Source organism: Saccoglossus kowalevskii, chromosome 4, assembly GCF_978046115.1.
Source record: "Saccoglossus kowalevskii chromosome 4, keSacKowa6.1, whole genome shotgun sequence".
Lineage (NCBI taxonomy): Eukaryota > Metazoa > Hemichordata > Enteropneusta > Harrimaniidae > Saccoglossus > Saccoglossus kowalevskii.
The window spans coordinates 15,791,918-15,807,079 of NC_140644.1; the positions used below are offsets into that span (position 1 = coordinate 15,791,918).

At 35.3% G+C, this 15,162-nt stretch overlaps 2 protein-coding genes across 2 annotated transcripts; one reads left to right on the forward strand and one right to left on the reverse strand.

Annotated features, from left to right (window-relative positions):
- The first annotated feature begins 7 nt into the window (after positions 1-7).
- Positions 8-5,562, forward strand: LOC100366616 (GPN-loop GTPase 2-like). Its single transcript, XM_006819640.3, has 6 exons — positions 8-155; positions 1,498-1,931; positions 2,725-2,881; positions 3,667-3,827; positions 4,123-4,253; positions 5,255-5,562. Exons 2-6 carry the CDS (start codon positions 1,539-1,541, stop codon positions 5,334-5,336), a joined length of 924 nt encoding a protein of 307 aa, XP_006819703.2. The 5' UTR covers positions 8-155; positions 1,498-1,538; the 3' UTR covers positions 5,337-5,562.
- Positions 4,916-13,981, reverse strand: LOC100366767 (tetratricopeptide repeat protein 19, mitochondrial-like). The gene is made up of 7 exons (XM_002737284.4): positions 13,667-13,981; positions 13,052-13,140; positions 10,950-11,060; positions 10,556-10,713; positions 8,627-8,864; positions 7,242-7,404; positions 4,916-6,419 (listed from the first exon to the last, which is right to left on the reverse strand). Exons 1-7 carry the CDS (start codon positions 13,947-13,949, stop codon positions 6,289-6,291), a joined length of 1,173 nt encoding a protein of 390 aa, XP_002737330.2. The 5' UTR covers positions 13,950-13,981; the 3' UTR covers positions 4,916-6,288.
- Positions 13,982-15,162: the final 1,181 nt, after the last annotated feature.

Below are 15,162 nucleotides of genomic sequence, written 5' to 3' on the forward strand. Positions count from 1 at the left end.
GGGATTGAGAAATTTCAAAGATGTCTGCGCCCAGTGACAAGTGAACCTGCATAAAAGTTTGACAAACTGTTTTTTCTTGTTTACATACAATGATCAAGCAATTTACAACAGTGAAGATATTGTTTATTGAATAAGAACAACAACAACAACAGTAGGTATGTAATATGTAGGCAACATGTAGTATCCGACGAACAAGCCAGCTAACTTTCGCGGAGCTGTGGTTTTGTCGCTCACTACTGCGCTGTACGTCGTAGTTTACGAACTAATTTTAAACTTGTTTTACTTATCTGACTTGTTTTTGATCGTAGTGTGTTGTACTTATCAGCACCCTACACTCTATTTATTACCTATTCAAATGATTTAGTGGCCATGTAACTATCCTGGTCGTTACCGAATTCATCAACACTCACAACTTCTTTTGACATCTATAACCATCTATTATCTACCTATACTTTTGACTGTGTGTGGTCTGTTTATTGAGATGAACTGACGTTTCTCTTGAACAGATATACCTAAATTAAAAACAGAATTTAAAAACTTCTAGATGTGTTGGCCTTTCGTCCCTGGTAAATAATAGACGTTATGGCACTGAACTTGGTGGTTGTTGCACTGTAATGCCAGCTGCATGGGCAGGGTTTTTTGGGACCACAAAATGCCACAAAAACATAGAAGAGAAGAAATTGCAATAATTATTTTTGGAGTGTTGTGTTATCTCAATCAAACAAATAGAGGATCATTTATCATGCAAAAAACAAAGTAAGTTGTATCAGTAGCTATCATGGGAGTATTCATTTGATAATATAACAAAAACTCTAGTGTGCTCATACATATCAAATTACACCTTTACACATTTTTTATTTGCGATATATCTTACTATATTTATAAACCCAATTTTATCCACATTGCCTTTTTAAGACTATGATCGATATAGTATCATCTCTGAAATGAGTAATTCATATTTTTTTAGCATGAGTGTACAGACTTATACCATGTGTCAAAATGGAATCTTCCAAATTGACTGTTGGGGAGGTCGGTGTTCAAAAAAAAATTTACTAAGTTACTATTATTATTGTGTTTTTTTATTTTGTTTATATTACACACTCATTAAACGTTAAACTAATCATGACATTTTTTTTATTATGATAAAAACATGGTTTTGTATTATTCCTGAAAATTAGGTAAAGTTTATGTCGATGATAAATATTCTATAATTAAGTGTTGCATCCTATATTTTGACGTTGTCCCTTACACATATTTTGTTTATTTGAATTTCATTTTACCAAATTTTAAATTCTATAACTATAATGTAAGATGTTTTTCAAGATCACTATATCAACATACGATTTTCTGTTGCGTCAATGATGCACCAGTAATTACTGGCAGCACAATTAGTTATGCGTCATTTCTTACTTGTTTTGGACATGTATTGTTTATAAAGTTATTGCACAATGCATTAAATAAATACCTGTATTTCTACCTTGTTCTTTAAAACTTTAGATTCATAATGTCTGTTTTATGACAAACCGACTGATCCAACTATGCCGTTTGGACAATTTGTGATCGGCCCACCAGGGGCAGGTAAAACAACCTACTGTGCTGCTATGAAACAGTTCTTAGAAGGGATTGGTCGAAACGTTGCAATTGTCAACCTTGATCCAGCCAACGATGTACTGCCTTACGAGCCCGCTGTGAATCTGTCTACTTTGATAACACTCAACGATGTCATGGACAATCTGAAACTGGGACCCAATGGGGGACTGATCTATTGCATGGAATACCTTGAAAAAAATTCGGATTGGTTGCAGAAACAACTTGCAATTCACACAAAAGATCAATATGTTTTATTTGACTGTCCGGGACAAGTTGAACTTTATACACACAATGCAGCCATGCGAAATATCAGCTCCATGCTAGAGAAGTTTAATTACAGGGCAAGTATATAATAAGAGTAACTGACAAAGAGATTGATTTTAGTGTGTCTTATTGATTTCACTTTTTTTTTAGTACATGATCGCTTTTTTTGCCTATTTTTTCTATCATGTTAGATGATGCATCTACTGGCTTTACTTGGTGAATGGAAGCCAGTGCCAGATAGCAATGTTAACGTCATGATACCACCATGTATCTATAGTTACAGATAAATCCAAAGTCTTCTCTCAAGTCTTCTCTCATTTGGTTTGTTGTGAGTGGGAGACATGCAACTTTATTATACAAGGTTACATGTACTATGTATAGTAGTATATGTATAATAGTTACAGGGTAAAGGTACTGTATTCACACACAGTATGTGTTGGCAGTGTTCTCTCCAAGTTTTTGTAGCAAAGTGACAGTAAGAAAGAAATGCAGTCGATGATTCTTGCGATACAGAACATATGCGTAGGAAACTGTGCAGTTTAATACTGGCTGTCTGTGTGTATTATTTCAGTTACTGTAGTGTTATTATATTAATGCTACCAAGTTATATATGTAATTGAAAGACAAGTTGATAGATATCACTCAAAGACTGCAAGGGTGCAATACATTCCTGTTACTCCACTGTTCAGAGAAAACACTGTGTTCAAATATCATATAAACAATGCATGTAATAAAAGTTATATCCAGTCTAATGCAGCGAACCATGTATATCAAGATAATTAAAATAAATTATGTTATGTTACAAATTTTTAATTAATCTCTGACCATTAATGTATTATTAATTAAACTTACTACATTGGTCTATTTCAGTTGACAGCTGTACATCTTGTAGACTCGCATTACTGTAGTGATCCTTCTAAGTTCATCTCAGTCTTACTGACCTCACTGTCTGCAATGCTACAAATGGCAATGCCACATGTCAATGTGCTCTCTAAAGTGGATCTACTGGAGCAGTTTGGAAAACTAGGTAAGAGGACGCTCATTGTGTTTAAACAAAAATAAGAAGTTATTAGACGTATGTGATTCAAATTGATTACTAAAAGGTAGTGTGCAGTAGTTCTAGGAATGTGAATTGGCCTCATAATCTCATATTCCTTTCTTTTTCTAACTTACTCTTCAGTGTTATCCTCAAAGCATATGACAATTAAATTAAATTTTTTCAGAAACAGTATTGACCATTACAGGGATCGAAATACCCTGGTGCACACTGCACTATGCACATAGATTATTAGCTCGTGCAAGTAAACTCAAAATATAATGTGCACGCTGTGCATGTAGAAATTAACACAACATTTTCTCATTATATTCACTAAGCCTAAATTAAATTCAACCAACATTGTGAGACAACTAAAAAAAATCAAATTCTTTTGTGATTGCATAATCGAGAACCTGTAAATTTTATTTAAACTTTAAAAATGGTGCATTTCACAACAAGTTAGTGCAGGTAAATTTCAAATTCAACATACACACTATGCATGCGGGGAAAAAATTCTATTTCAATCCATGCCATTAGCATATCTAATATGGTACAAAACAGGTGATCAACACTTTAGTGGATTTACATAATAACCAACACTGTAATTTAATTGTCTGGGTAGGGATTGAAATGCAGTATGCACAGGATCTTCTGTGCAGTATCATCACTTTGAGCTTGTGTTTTCCTGCGACTTGGTGGGGAGAACACTGTTATGTTACATCTGTTTACAAGAAGTCAGTAAGTTGTAAACACAGCGCCTCTGTTTATTTTATCAGCATTCAACCTAGATTACTACAGCGAGGTATTAGATTTATCTTATCTGGTAGACTATTTAGATAAAGATCCATTTACAAGAAAATTTCATAAACTGAATAAGACAATTGTAGATGTTATTCAAGATTACAGTTTGGTATCTTTCATCAGCTTGAGTGTGCAGGTGAGTTTTTTTATTACACCTTAGTTTGTGTGTTTGATATAGGACTCGTAGCAACATACCAAGGCAACCATCGCCTTTTAACTTTCACCACCTTTTGTCAGAGAAGAGATTCAAGTATTCTGCACACAACATTTTGGCACATAGTCTTATAGTAAGGAAATGAACAAATGGTTAATTTAAACCCTGCCCACAAGATAGAATCGTATAATATCAGATTCATCAACATTTATATTAAATACCATGCAAATATTGGCATGACTAACTTCCTGGTTTTTTGTAACTATGTTTATTTCAGGACAAGGATACCATGCTTCAGGTTCTTAAGACTGTAGACAAGGCAAATGGTTATGTGTTTGGGGACTTGGAAGAAAGGAATTTACAGTCATTGATGTCTACTGCCCTTGGTGCCGACTTTCAGTATTTTCAATATCCTTTTGTTTTTCAATACAGTAGTTTTCTTGGCCCAGTGTTTTTGGATTCACTTGTTTTTGAGTGATCTGGTCAATAGAGTGCACCCTCATTTCTAATGTGTTCATAACTGGCTTATTATATTATAGGAAAAAAGCTGGATGAAGCACCTGATCGGATGGTGAAACATGGCATCTCTGACCAAGTTTTCGAATGGGTCACTAGGATGTCAGGAACTCACTGAAACATGGTATATCTCATTTTGGGCATTTATTTCCTGCAAATTACATGTGCTACTATGGGCCGTTTAACACTGGTGTGGGACCATTATGTACGAGAAATTCTCCCCAGGAAAATACTGTAAAATGACTAATTTTCACTGGGTTTAAATTTCACTGATTTACCATTTCGGGCATATTCAGTGGGTTTTAAATTCACGGTTTCGTCATTTAGATAATGTGTTCTATGCTAAATTTTACATATTCACTGTGTTTTAATTTAGCGCATTTTTCCAGTCAGCGAAATAAGCTAAATTAAAACCCAGTGAATAATTACCCCCTTTACAGTAACACATCACTGTGCATAATTTACATAAGTGCATTTACCATTTGTATTCATGGGTAATTTAGCTCTGCAATTATTTAGTAAAGTTAATGTATTACAAAGTATTACAACATATCTGCATATGTAATTCAGAACATTTATTTCCGTTTTATTTAGAAGCATCCGTAGTATTATAAAACATGTTGAAATAGCTTCATCCCATTTTCGCAAATTTGACTTAATGCAAGAATTAACAAAATCTTCATTTTGCTAAAGTGCCAACATTGTGAGAATATACTTTACTTTAAATTAGCAACATCTTGAATTAGTGAAAGTAAAAATTAGCTAAAATATCGTACTAGCTAAAAAGACGTGTTTTAAAGTAACTATTCTTTTCGGGTGTGAAATTATAATCACACGAAAATAAAAGCAAATGCATTACATTCTTGTATTATATTACCTTAACTTTGGTTTACAGCACCATCAGTACAAGAGAAATACATGAAGGACGAGAAGAAAGATGATGATTTACTGGATAATCCAATCACAGAATGGTGACGTCACCAATACCTGTTGCATGGTGAACTTTGACATTGTTACCTGGTATATATACATATTGTTCCATTCATCAACTATGAAACATATCTTTGTCTACTTGTTTGTTTGGTTTTTTTTTCCTGTGTGTCACATGGGAGGTAATGTTGTACTAATGTCAGTGTGTGTGTCTGTACAGAATCATGTGGTTCCTGAGGAATTTGTAATAAAATGTGATGCACAAATGAAACAGGTCTCTTGTTTGTCTCTGACTGGGTACCTGACATTTTCTTATGCTATTTCACATAATACGAATAATAAAGTGACCATCTTCACAAATGTGGTGCACATTTGTTTTATGATTTGATGCAAAATAATTGACAGCCATGTTGATTTCTTGCTTTGACCAAGTTTGCTCAAAGTTGTTACAAAGACAATTCATAATGGGTAAGTTTTTTTATTCTCTTGAGCTTTTATCTACATTTGAACATCTCAAATATTTCAGGCATGCCTGAATTGATTTCATTCAAACAAGATTCGTCTTTTGCAAAATCAAAGCGGTTGTAGTTCGGTCGAAATTATGCAAAACTAGATTAATTATCATTGAGAAACAAATACTGACAGGACATCAGTATCGTAAGCATTCAGTGTTAAATAACTTTAACACCGGGGTGGTGGTTCACATATCCAAATACATACAAAGTCAGATTCACATTTAGAAGATTTAATTAAATTGAATGGATGGATGGATTTTTTAATCTGCATGTTTGTATACATCAGGTATTTTCCCTTCATTACACAATATTGTGATAAATTACCCTAAATTAATGACTACATACGCCTTGAAACATTTTGTAGCTGATGACAATAATTGCTTAACATTATTAACCCTCTAGAACCTGATGTACTCCATTTTAAGAAACATGCTAGAAAAGCCCCACTATCTCTACAAAAAATGCCATTTATTAAAAATACATCATTTTTTCTTTTTTGACTTTTCTAAAACCATTAAACTATCATTAATGTAATTTATAGTTTCGACATCTTCGTCTTTCACTGCCTGCTTCATAGCATTACTGTAACACTCCTTTGAGTCGTCATAGTTACCTATAAGGGAAATAAATCTCGATTTAGATGCAAATGAGAATAATGAAATACCGTACCTGGAGTGGTGTACCAACTTATAAACAACTCATAAGTTCAAATTATTCAAAACTTTGTATCACTGTACATTATACTGTACTGACATAGAAAACAGCAATAAATATTAAAACGACTAATGTGTTTTATTGTCTCAATTAATTGTTTGTATGGTATGTATGTGTGGAAAGTTTACGTTACTAAACTATGAAATAAAACCGGTCACTGGTAGCATAGTGGTTGTTACATCAAACTTGTGATCGGTAGACCCAAGTTCAAATCCTACCTCAGGCTGGACACCAAAAAGGGTTGACTCGTACCCTGAGTGAGTGTGCCACAGACTGAATGGGAAGGCCGAGATTCATTCACTCACGAATGCGACTTTGGGGGGAACCTTGGTTAAGGTCGGCTTGTGTTCGACCGACCCTGGTTGACGCCAGGATAGCATAGCGCCATTTGATAGAGAGATGGCCACACAGCTCTGTCATGTAGTTCCAAACATGAATATGACTTCTGTGGCAAAAACGCACTGTGTGTCAGCACTAGCACTTGCAATTTACATACAAAAAAAAAGTCAGGAGAGACAACAGTGACATTCAATATCCAGAACTGTTGCCGGGCACAAAAACATTAAAAACAAAAATATGAAATAGTTTGTATTAAATGGTTGAAAATGTTTTTTGGTAATATTTTTGTTACTATTGTTGACTTGTTAAAGTTAATATGGAAAATCCTTCAGAAACAATGAGTAAATTATATTGAGTGAATGAAATGTGCATTGTATTTTACCTCTGTGCATCTGTATTGACCCCATGTTACAGAGCAGTCTTGGCACATCAGAGTGGGACACCTTCTCAGCTAAGCTGACAGCTTGTTGTAGATACTCGTATGCATCATCAAATTTTTGCTGTTCATCACACACTGTACCTAGATCATTCAAAATTGTCACTGTCTGTAAAATATATATATAAATTCTATAAATACATGGCATAGTAAATAATGTTTTTTGATGAGAATGTATGTACTCTTAATTTCAGGTGTTAAGTATCTCTCTTGAAATGTGTTGGTGATTCTAATAAAGGGAAACAATATCTGACGTTGTAATGGTTACACCTTTGCATTTAGGGGTGTTTCAGCTCACTGAATGTAAACTTGATGTTTTAACCCATCCACTATCAACTCACCTGTGGGTGTTCCAGCCCATCTAATGTCAGCAACTTGCATGTGTGTGTTTCAACCCATCCAATGTTAACCCAGCTGTGGGTGTTTTAGCCCATCTGTGGGTGTTTCATCCCATCTACTGCCAGAAACCCACCTGAGGTATTTCAGCCTATTTAATGTCAGCAACTCACCTGTGGGCGTTTCAGCCCATCTACTGTCAGCAACTCACCTGTGGGTGTTTCATCCCATTTACTGCCAGAAACCCACCTGAGGTATTTCAGCCCATTTAATGTCAGTAACTCACCTGAGGGTGTTTCAGCCCATCTACTGTCAGAAACGCACCTGTGGGGTGTTTCAACCCATCTACTATAAACTCACCTGTGGGTGTTTAAGCCCATCTATTGTCAGCAACTCACCTGTGGGAGTTTCAACCCATCTACTGTTAACCCTGCTGTTTTAGCCAATCCACTGTTAATCCTCCTGTAGGTGTTCAAGCCTATCTAATGTCAGCAACTCACATGTGGGTATTTCAACCCATACACTGTCAACTCACCTGTGTGTTTTAACCCATCCAATTTTAACCCAGCTGTGAGTGTTTCAGCCCATCTTCTGTGAGCAACTCACCTGTGGGTGTTTCAACGCATCCACCCAGCTGTTTCAACCCATCCAATGTTAACCCAGCTGTGGGTGTTTTAGCCCATCTACTATAAACCCACCTGTGGGTGTTTCATCCCATCTACTGCCAGAAACCCACCTGAGGGTATTTCAGCCCATTCAATGCCAGCAACTCACCTGTGGATGTTTCAGTCCATCTACTGTTAGAAACTCACAAGTGGGTATTTCAATCCATCTACTGTAAACTCACCTGTGGGTGTTTCAACACATTCACTGTCAACCCAGCTGTGGGTGTTTCAGCCCATCTCCTGCAAGCAACCCAACTGTAAATGTTTCAGCCCATCTACTGTCAGCAACCCACCTGAGACATTTCAGCCCATTCAATGTCAGCATCTCACCTGTGGGTGTTTCAACCCATCTACTGTCAATTGATTCTCACATAGAGTCAATGCCTTTTTATATGCCTGCTCTGCTTCAGCAAACCTCTTCTGTGACAATAAATAATATGCATATGAATTCCAGCACAGTCCTAATAAAGAGAGTGTATTCTTATCAATATCATCTTCAGGCATCTCAGATATCTTCACAGTTGTTGTCTCTATACACCATGTATACCCAGCACTGGCTTCTACATGCCTGCAAGAAATGATTATAGGAATTTGAACTTATGGTGCAGTGATGTTTACCCTTTAGTATAGACATGCAGAGAAACAAGAACTTGCATTACATTACCTCACACTGCCCTACTTTTTAATACTACATAAAATACTGGGTATGGGGATCTAGCAGTGAATGCATTTTTCTTATCATGCCCAGCCATGTTTGATCATATTTGGAGAAATTCATCCCAGTTTTATTATTTGCAGCGTGTACTTGATAAAGTAGTTACAGTCAGTCAGTAATCCTTAGATGATAACAATGTTTGCTGTGGGATTGCATTCTCACCCGCCAAAGTACTGTAAAATACTTTATTTTAGCAGGAATTAATTTTTGCTTTTTTTGGGGATGGTTTATTTTCACTGATTTTTAACGAGTTGAAATACAGCAAAAAAAGTATATTCGCTGGATTTTATTTTCACTGAATCATTCGTTCGACGAAAACAGCAAAAATAAAGTATTTTACAGTATTTCTTTTGCTACACTCCTAATACACTGACAAGGCCTGTATTTGAAACCTATGATTTAAATATTCATGAGTGAACATCATGAAAGCAAATGACCAATCCGTGCTGTCATGGATGTCTGCTTCTACAAGTAAATTGATTGGCTCCCTGTAATTGGATGGGAGACATGCTGATTGGTGCATATGCAAGCTACTGAATACTACAATGCAAAGGGGCAGGGTTTTACTGTGATCGTGAATTCAGGAAAATTAAATCATATTCAATAAAACATTTGCAGATGATTTCACGAGATGAGAGAAATGAGAAGTGTATCAACAAAATTGAAAACATGTTTGAATTCAATCTTTATACAAACATAACTTGGTTTGAATACAGCTTTAGCTGCCTGCCAATAGACATGTTTTGAATTCCACCGTTACCTTAGAAATTTGCACACTCTGGTGTAAAATGTTCTAATTTCATCTGCGTAGAGAGTAGATTTTGCTATGTAAATATTCAATAGCTTATCAGAATGCCAGGAACCAAGGAAATCCATTGAATAAATTATGCAAGCTAGAAATCAATCCCCCATTCTCGCCATGGAAACAGACTGATGTCGCTATAACTTGGAATTCGTCTCATTATATTGACCTTTTAATTGTCTTTAAAAAAAAAATCTATTTTGGAATAAAATATACTTTCATATACTGTAAAAGGATTAATTATACACTGGGTTTTAATTTTGCTTATTTCGCTGACTGGAAAATGCGCTAAATTAAAACCCAGTGAATATGTAAAATTTAGCATAGAACACATTATCTAAATGATAAATCCGTGAATTTAAAACCCACTGAATATGCCTGAAATGGTAAAGCAGCGAAATTTAAACCCAGTGAAAATTAGTCATTTTACAGTAATTGTTCCTAATTTGAATATCATTAATATTTTGAGTTGTTATATGTTCTTTAGTGTCAACCTATTTAAATTGCATGCTGGGATATGTCACGAAATATGTGCCCCTTGTACTTTTCATTGCCAAAATGAAAAGCTTTGATACATATACAAACATTATTTTTATTAGAAATGAATTCAGAATTCCACCACCCATTGTTTCTGCGACAATTGCTAAACAAGATTTCATTTGACACACAAATCTCATTGAACATATTTTATTTGAAGGCACTCTGATTATCAACAATCAGACCAAGTTCAATGAAGATTTACCTCTTAAGATGTGCGTATATCTGAGATAATTTGAGTGATATCTCAATAACAGCGTTATCATCTTTGGAAGTGCCTGTTGATAATAAACCTTTCAAACATTCTTTAAACAACACTTCGGCTTTCTTATAATGACCTCGCTTCATTTCTAAATTAGCCATCTGAAAATAAAGCGTTAAATATGTTTATATCTTTCTTGTGAACCACAGAAGTTATTTCTGTACCTGACAAAAGATTTGTTGGAAACTGCCACAAGAGGGCAGTATAGACGATGACCTCTTTAATAAGTGAGCCACTAGTACATATACTGACTCTTCAAGAAATATCGACAAACGTTTTATAATTAGTTTCATAATCTGTTGTAAGTCTTTTTATTTCAAGTCAACCATTGACTTACCTGATCATATACATAAATGATACCATCCATGTTTTGTTGTGTTTGTGACATTGATAATGCTTGATGATACAGCTGTTCGGCTTCACCTGGATGTCCATTTTTGTCGGCTATCTACACAATGAAATCATATAAAAACTAGTCTTAATATTTGTAAAATGTCATGTGTAATTTAAGTTTGCAGAACCAGGACACAATAAATATAAATATATCATGGATATTTATAACATCACATTAATTTGTTTTTATTTTACGTACTGCATACACCAGAATCAAAAAGTTTCCCTAAAGTTGCACACAGACAAAACCTCAATTAAGCATGTTGCACAATTTATCTTCTTGGCATTCCAACAACGCAAAAAAACATGTGATTTGAACTTATTATATTTTATTCACTTTTTTAAATTCTTCTACTAACTTGTTATATTTTATTTTATTTGTACTGATTAATATTTCTATTGCTATATACTGAAGGAAATATATTTCTAAAGATGCAATAAACAATAATAATTGTTATTATTATTATTATTATTATTCATAGATTTTTATCAGGTATCAGGAATCTGGGCCATTATGTTAAATACTTGTTGGTCCTAATATAAAATAATTTGGCTTCCCTTCTTATGTGTGTTTGGAATAGTGTTCCAACACGAATGTAGGAAATTTTGGCCATGGAAGTTTCAGCCAAACATGTTTTATATCTTATTGATTGCATTCTTATATGCTGTTATATACTGTAAAATGACTAATTTTCACTGGGTTTAAATTTCACTGATTTAGCATTTCAGGCATATTCAGTGGGTTTTAAATTCACGATTTTATCATTTAGATAATGTGTTCTATGCTAAATTTTACATATTCACTGGGTTTTAATTTAGCGCATTTTCCAGTCAGCGAAATAGGCAAAATTAAAACCCAGTGAATAATCAACCCCTTTTACAGTATATATGCATATTGCAAGTATACCTATTGTATCTCAGTAATTGACGAACAGTGACTGTTAAGTCCCTCCCAGCCCTTTAACGAATAATTAAATACTTGTACACGATGCAACGAAACATTAGTTCTTTTACTTCAAAACTGTCGTCAAAACACAACAGAATTTGGCGCCATTCAACTACCTGCGACTTAGCTGAAATCGCGACTTACTGAGGCGTGACTTTGTGGGGTGTCACTGTATATGTATGTTGCAAGTATGGCGTATTTCTAGTATATATAGTTTTAACTCGTATGATACAAGTACAACAGTCCCAAGATCCCAAAGATATATAAATACTTTTAGAATGCAACTTTTAAGATGTAGTCTTCAGGAAGACCTTGACATAAGAAGCAATGTGTACTAAAAATAACAGCTACAAAATATGTCTGTGCCAGAAATTGTTTGAAAATATCAACTCCATAGATTAATCTGTGATTGAGTTTTCAGCATCAACTCACTGTTGAGTTATCTAAATCAACTCACTCTCTGAGAAAAATTTCCCACTATTAAAGGGCTGTGATTATCATGCCACGTTGTATTTGATATAGGACTCGTACATATACTGTCACGAACATTAATATTGTTATTAATTTAAGTTATTATTGTTATATTCAATGTTACGGTGATACTGCCGATATCCAAGTGAAATGCATGCATTATGTTAATTAGGGTCAGTCTACGTCCGCACTGGTTGGTATTGACCAATCAGTGTTTGTTTACTTCTGCTCGCGTGTAGTTCAATTTCTGTTATCTTCTGCGTTCCTGTTTCAGACGACATTTTCTTACTGCTGTATTTTTATTTGGAGTCGTTTTGGAATAAATGGTATGCAGGTTGTGATTGTATCATTATTGGAAAAGCTAACCAAGTCTGTATTTCTGTGTATTGTTTACATGAAATGCTGCATAATGATAACTGCCTTTTAAGCTTTAATCTGTGATGCAACCTAATTGGATGTTCTTTATTTTCCTCTACAGCCATTAAGTCCTTGCTTCTATAAAGTTGACAGGACAACTGGAACCATCCATAAGCATAAGACTTGAATAACAATGACCGTTTAAACTTATGTGCCCACCACAGAAAACCATAAAATACCAGCATGGTTTATTTACTACATACTATACTCACCATTGCCTGGACAATCAATTTCTCAATAGTTCGCTGTGTTGGTTTATATAAATACTCATATCCTACCCATCCTAAAACTAACAGAAAACCTACAAAACAAAAAATGCATTTATACTATAATTCAACTTCTTTTTTTCCCCTGAACAATAACAATTTCATGATTCAAACTGAACTAAGAGGTTTCTATTGGTCGACTGAATAACATTGGATTGTTTTCAAATGATGTTGGTACGCACTGTGCACACTGATAGGACGAAAGAGTTTAAGGCCCTCCCACACGTAAACCTGGTGCTTAACCCTAAGAATTCAGACAATGTAATTGTGTGTGCCTCTCTAGTTAACTATATGTGTCTTGAAGAGTGGTATATACACATGTACAATGGGAGAAGGGTCGGTACTGGATATTGAGAGTAACATCATACGAAAAGATAGATATGAATTTTGTTTCCAAAAAAAAAAAAGATCTATCTATAATGTATACAACAGTAGAATTTATCTATGTGATATGTACAATTAGAAGACGTGCTGCACTAAGAGGCACAGGAGAAGAAATGATGCAGAAAGAGATACATGTATTCATTAAATTGTCAACAGTTGACAACCGTTACGACTTACCGAAACATCCAATAAAAATGGCATTTTCCACACGGGAGTCGCGCTGGCTTAAATTTGCAAGCAGGCGTTTTGTGTCCTCGTCGTGATCGTCATAATCCCGGCGACTGCATAACTGCCGATGTGTAAATACAAACCTTCGCTGATTTGCCGAAACAGACGGCTTACAGACATTAACAGAAAACAAAGGGGTTACCCTTAATCGGTTTAACTCCCTATTCTGTACCAGAAAACGCCTAAAATCGTGCTTCAGAAGTGAGGTGACAGCGAATCGAGCAGACCACATTTTTGTTTCATAAAAGTTGAGTAGCCATATTGAAATATGCGCCCTCTAACTAGGATAACAAAATAAAAACTATCAGTCGTTTGTTTTACGCGATGGCGCCGATGATGCCATCATATACTAAGATATTTGGATGGATGTACCAATCTGACCTTTGTTATAGACAAACAGATTAAAATTAACTTGAATTCAAAACTGAGACTGTTTTTATTTGAAATCCATAAACTCCGATCACAGTCCCTCCGATATCTCGCTACATGCATATAGTAAACCGCCCCTCCGTGAAAATGACCACTGGTCATCAGTCCTCAAGAAAGAAAATGTGCTATGTTATTTGTTTTTCTTTCCGATATTGTTCATAGCAATACATATTACCAGAGTTAGTTTACCTCTGATATTACTAATACTTTCATTTATTTGAGCTACTCACCCCTGTCACTGAATATGGTACATCCTTATAGACGTCAAACTTTTCAGCCAATCAGAATGGAAGAAAGCACAATGCGTTTGTTTCTGTTCTAAGAACGCCTTCCTCAATGGATTGTTTGTTTGATTCTCAGTTGATGTCGTGTCGCTGCCCACACAGGTCTAGATTTTACTGAAATGTCGTACCGTCAAACTCTAAATTGGTGACAAATTGCTCGTTTCAAAGTAGCTCTGTGTACTGTGAATGTCCCGTAGTTGGGGTTTCACGTCGTTTTTGGTCGGATATGTTCTAGGCTTGTTTTTTTTTCGGTATACTCGGCAACATCAGTGTACAAAGCAGACAGACAATACCGTCAATTGAAGCCTATCTGGACCCAAAACGCGAAACCACGGTTATATATGAAGGTAAGTAAATAACATAGAATAAACGGCATTGTAAATACTATTAAAGCAAACATGTACTACGTGCATGACGCGAACCGACGTTCACAGACAGCACCCCGTCACGATACGTTTTCCACTGAAGCCACCAGGCATCCCCCAAAATGGGTGCCTAACAACCGAGTTTTGGTGTTTCAAGTTGAAGGTGATATAATGAAATTATTCGCAGTATCAGTGATGCTACAGGGAAAGACGCAAGATAAGATATACTGCAAGAAGAGATGCAGTAGAAGATACTATGCGAACGTATTATTAATAGCAACAAAAATATGCAAAAGACGATATGCTGTAGAGAGAAACGAAGTAGTAGAGATGCGACATGCAGTGACAAGAAGATATGCAGTAGAAG

Excerpts from the sequence above, each read along its gene's own strand:
- LOC100366616 (XM_006819640.3), top strand. The coding sequence starts at position 1,539 with ATGCCGTTTGGACAATTTGTGATCGGCCCACCAGGGGCAGGTAAAACA. Across the intron at positions 2,882-3,666 it reads GGAGCAGTTTGGAAAACTAG|CATTCAACCTAGATTACTAC; the intron begins GTAAGAGGACGC and ends TTATTTTATCAG. Across the intron at positions 3,828-4,122 it reads TCATCAGCTTGAGTGTGCAG|GACAAGGATACCATGCTTCA; the intron begins GTGAGTTTTTTT and ends TGTTTATTTCAG.
- LOC100366767 (XM_002737284.4), bottom strand. The coding sequence starts at position 13,949 with ATGTGGTCTGCTCGATTCGCTGTCACCTCACTTCTGAAGCACGATTTT. Across the intron at positions 8,865-10,555 it reads ATATACGCACATCTTAAGAG|GCATGTAGAAGCCAGTGCTG; the intron begins GTAAATCTTCAT and ends CATTTCTTGCAG. Across the intron at positions 7,405-8,626 it reads ATGGGTTGAAACACCCACAG|ACAGTGACAATTTTGAATGA; the intron begins GTGAGATGCTGA and ends TATATTTTACAG.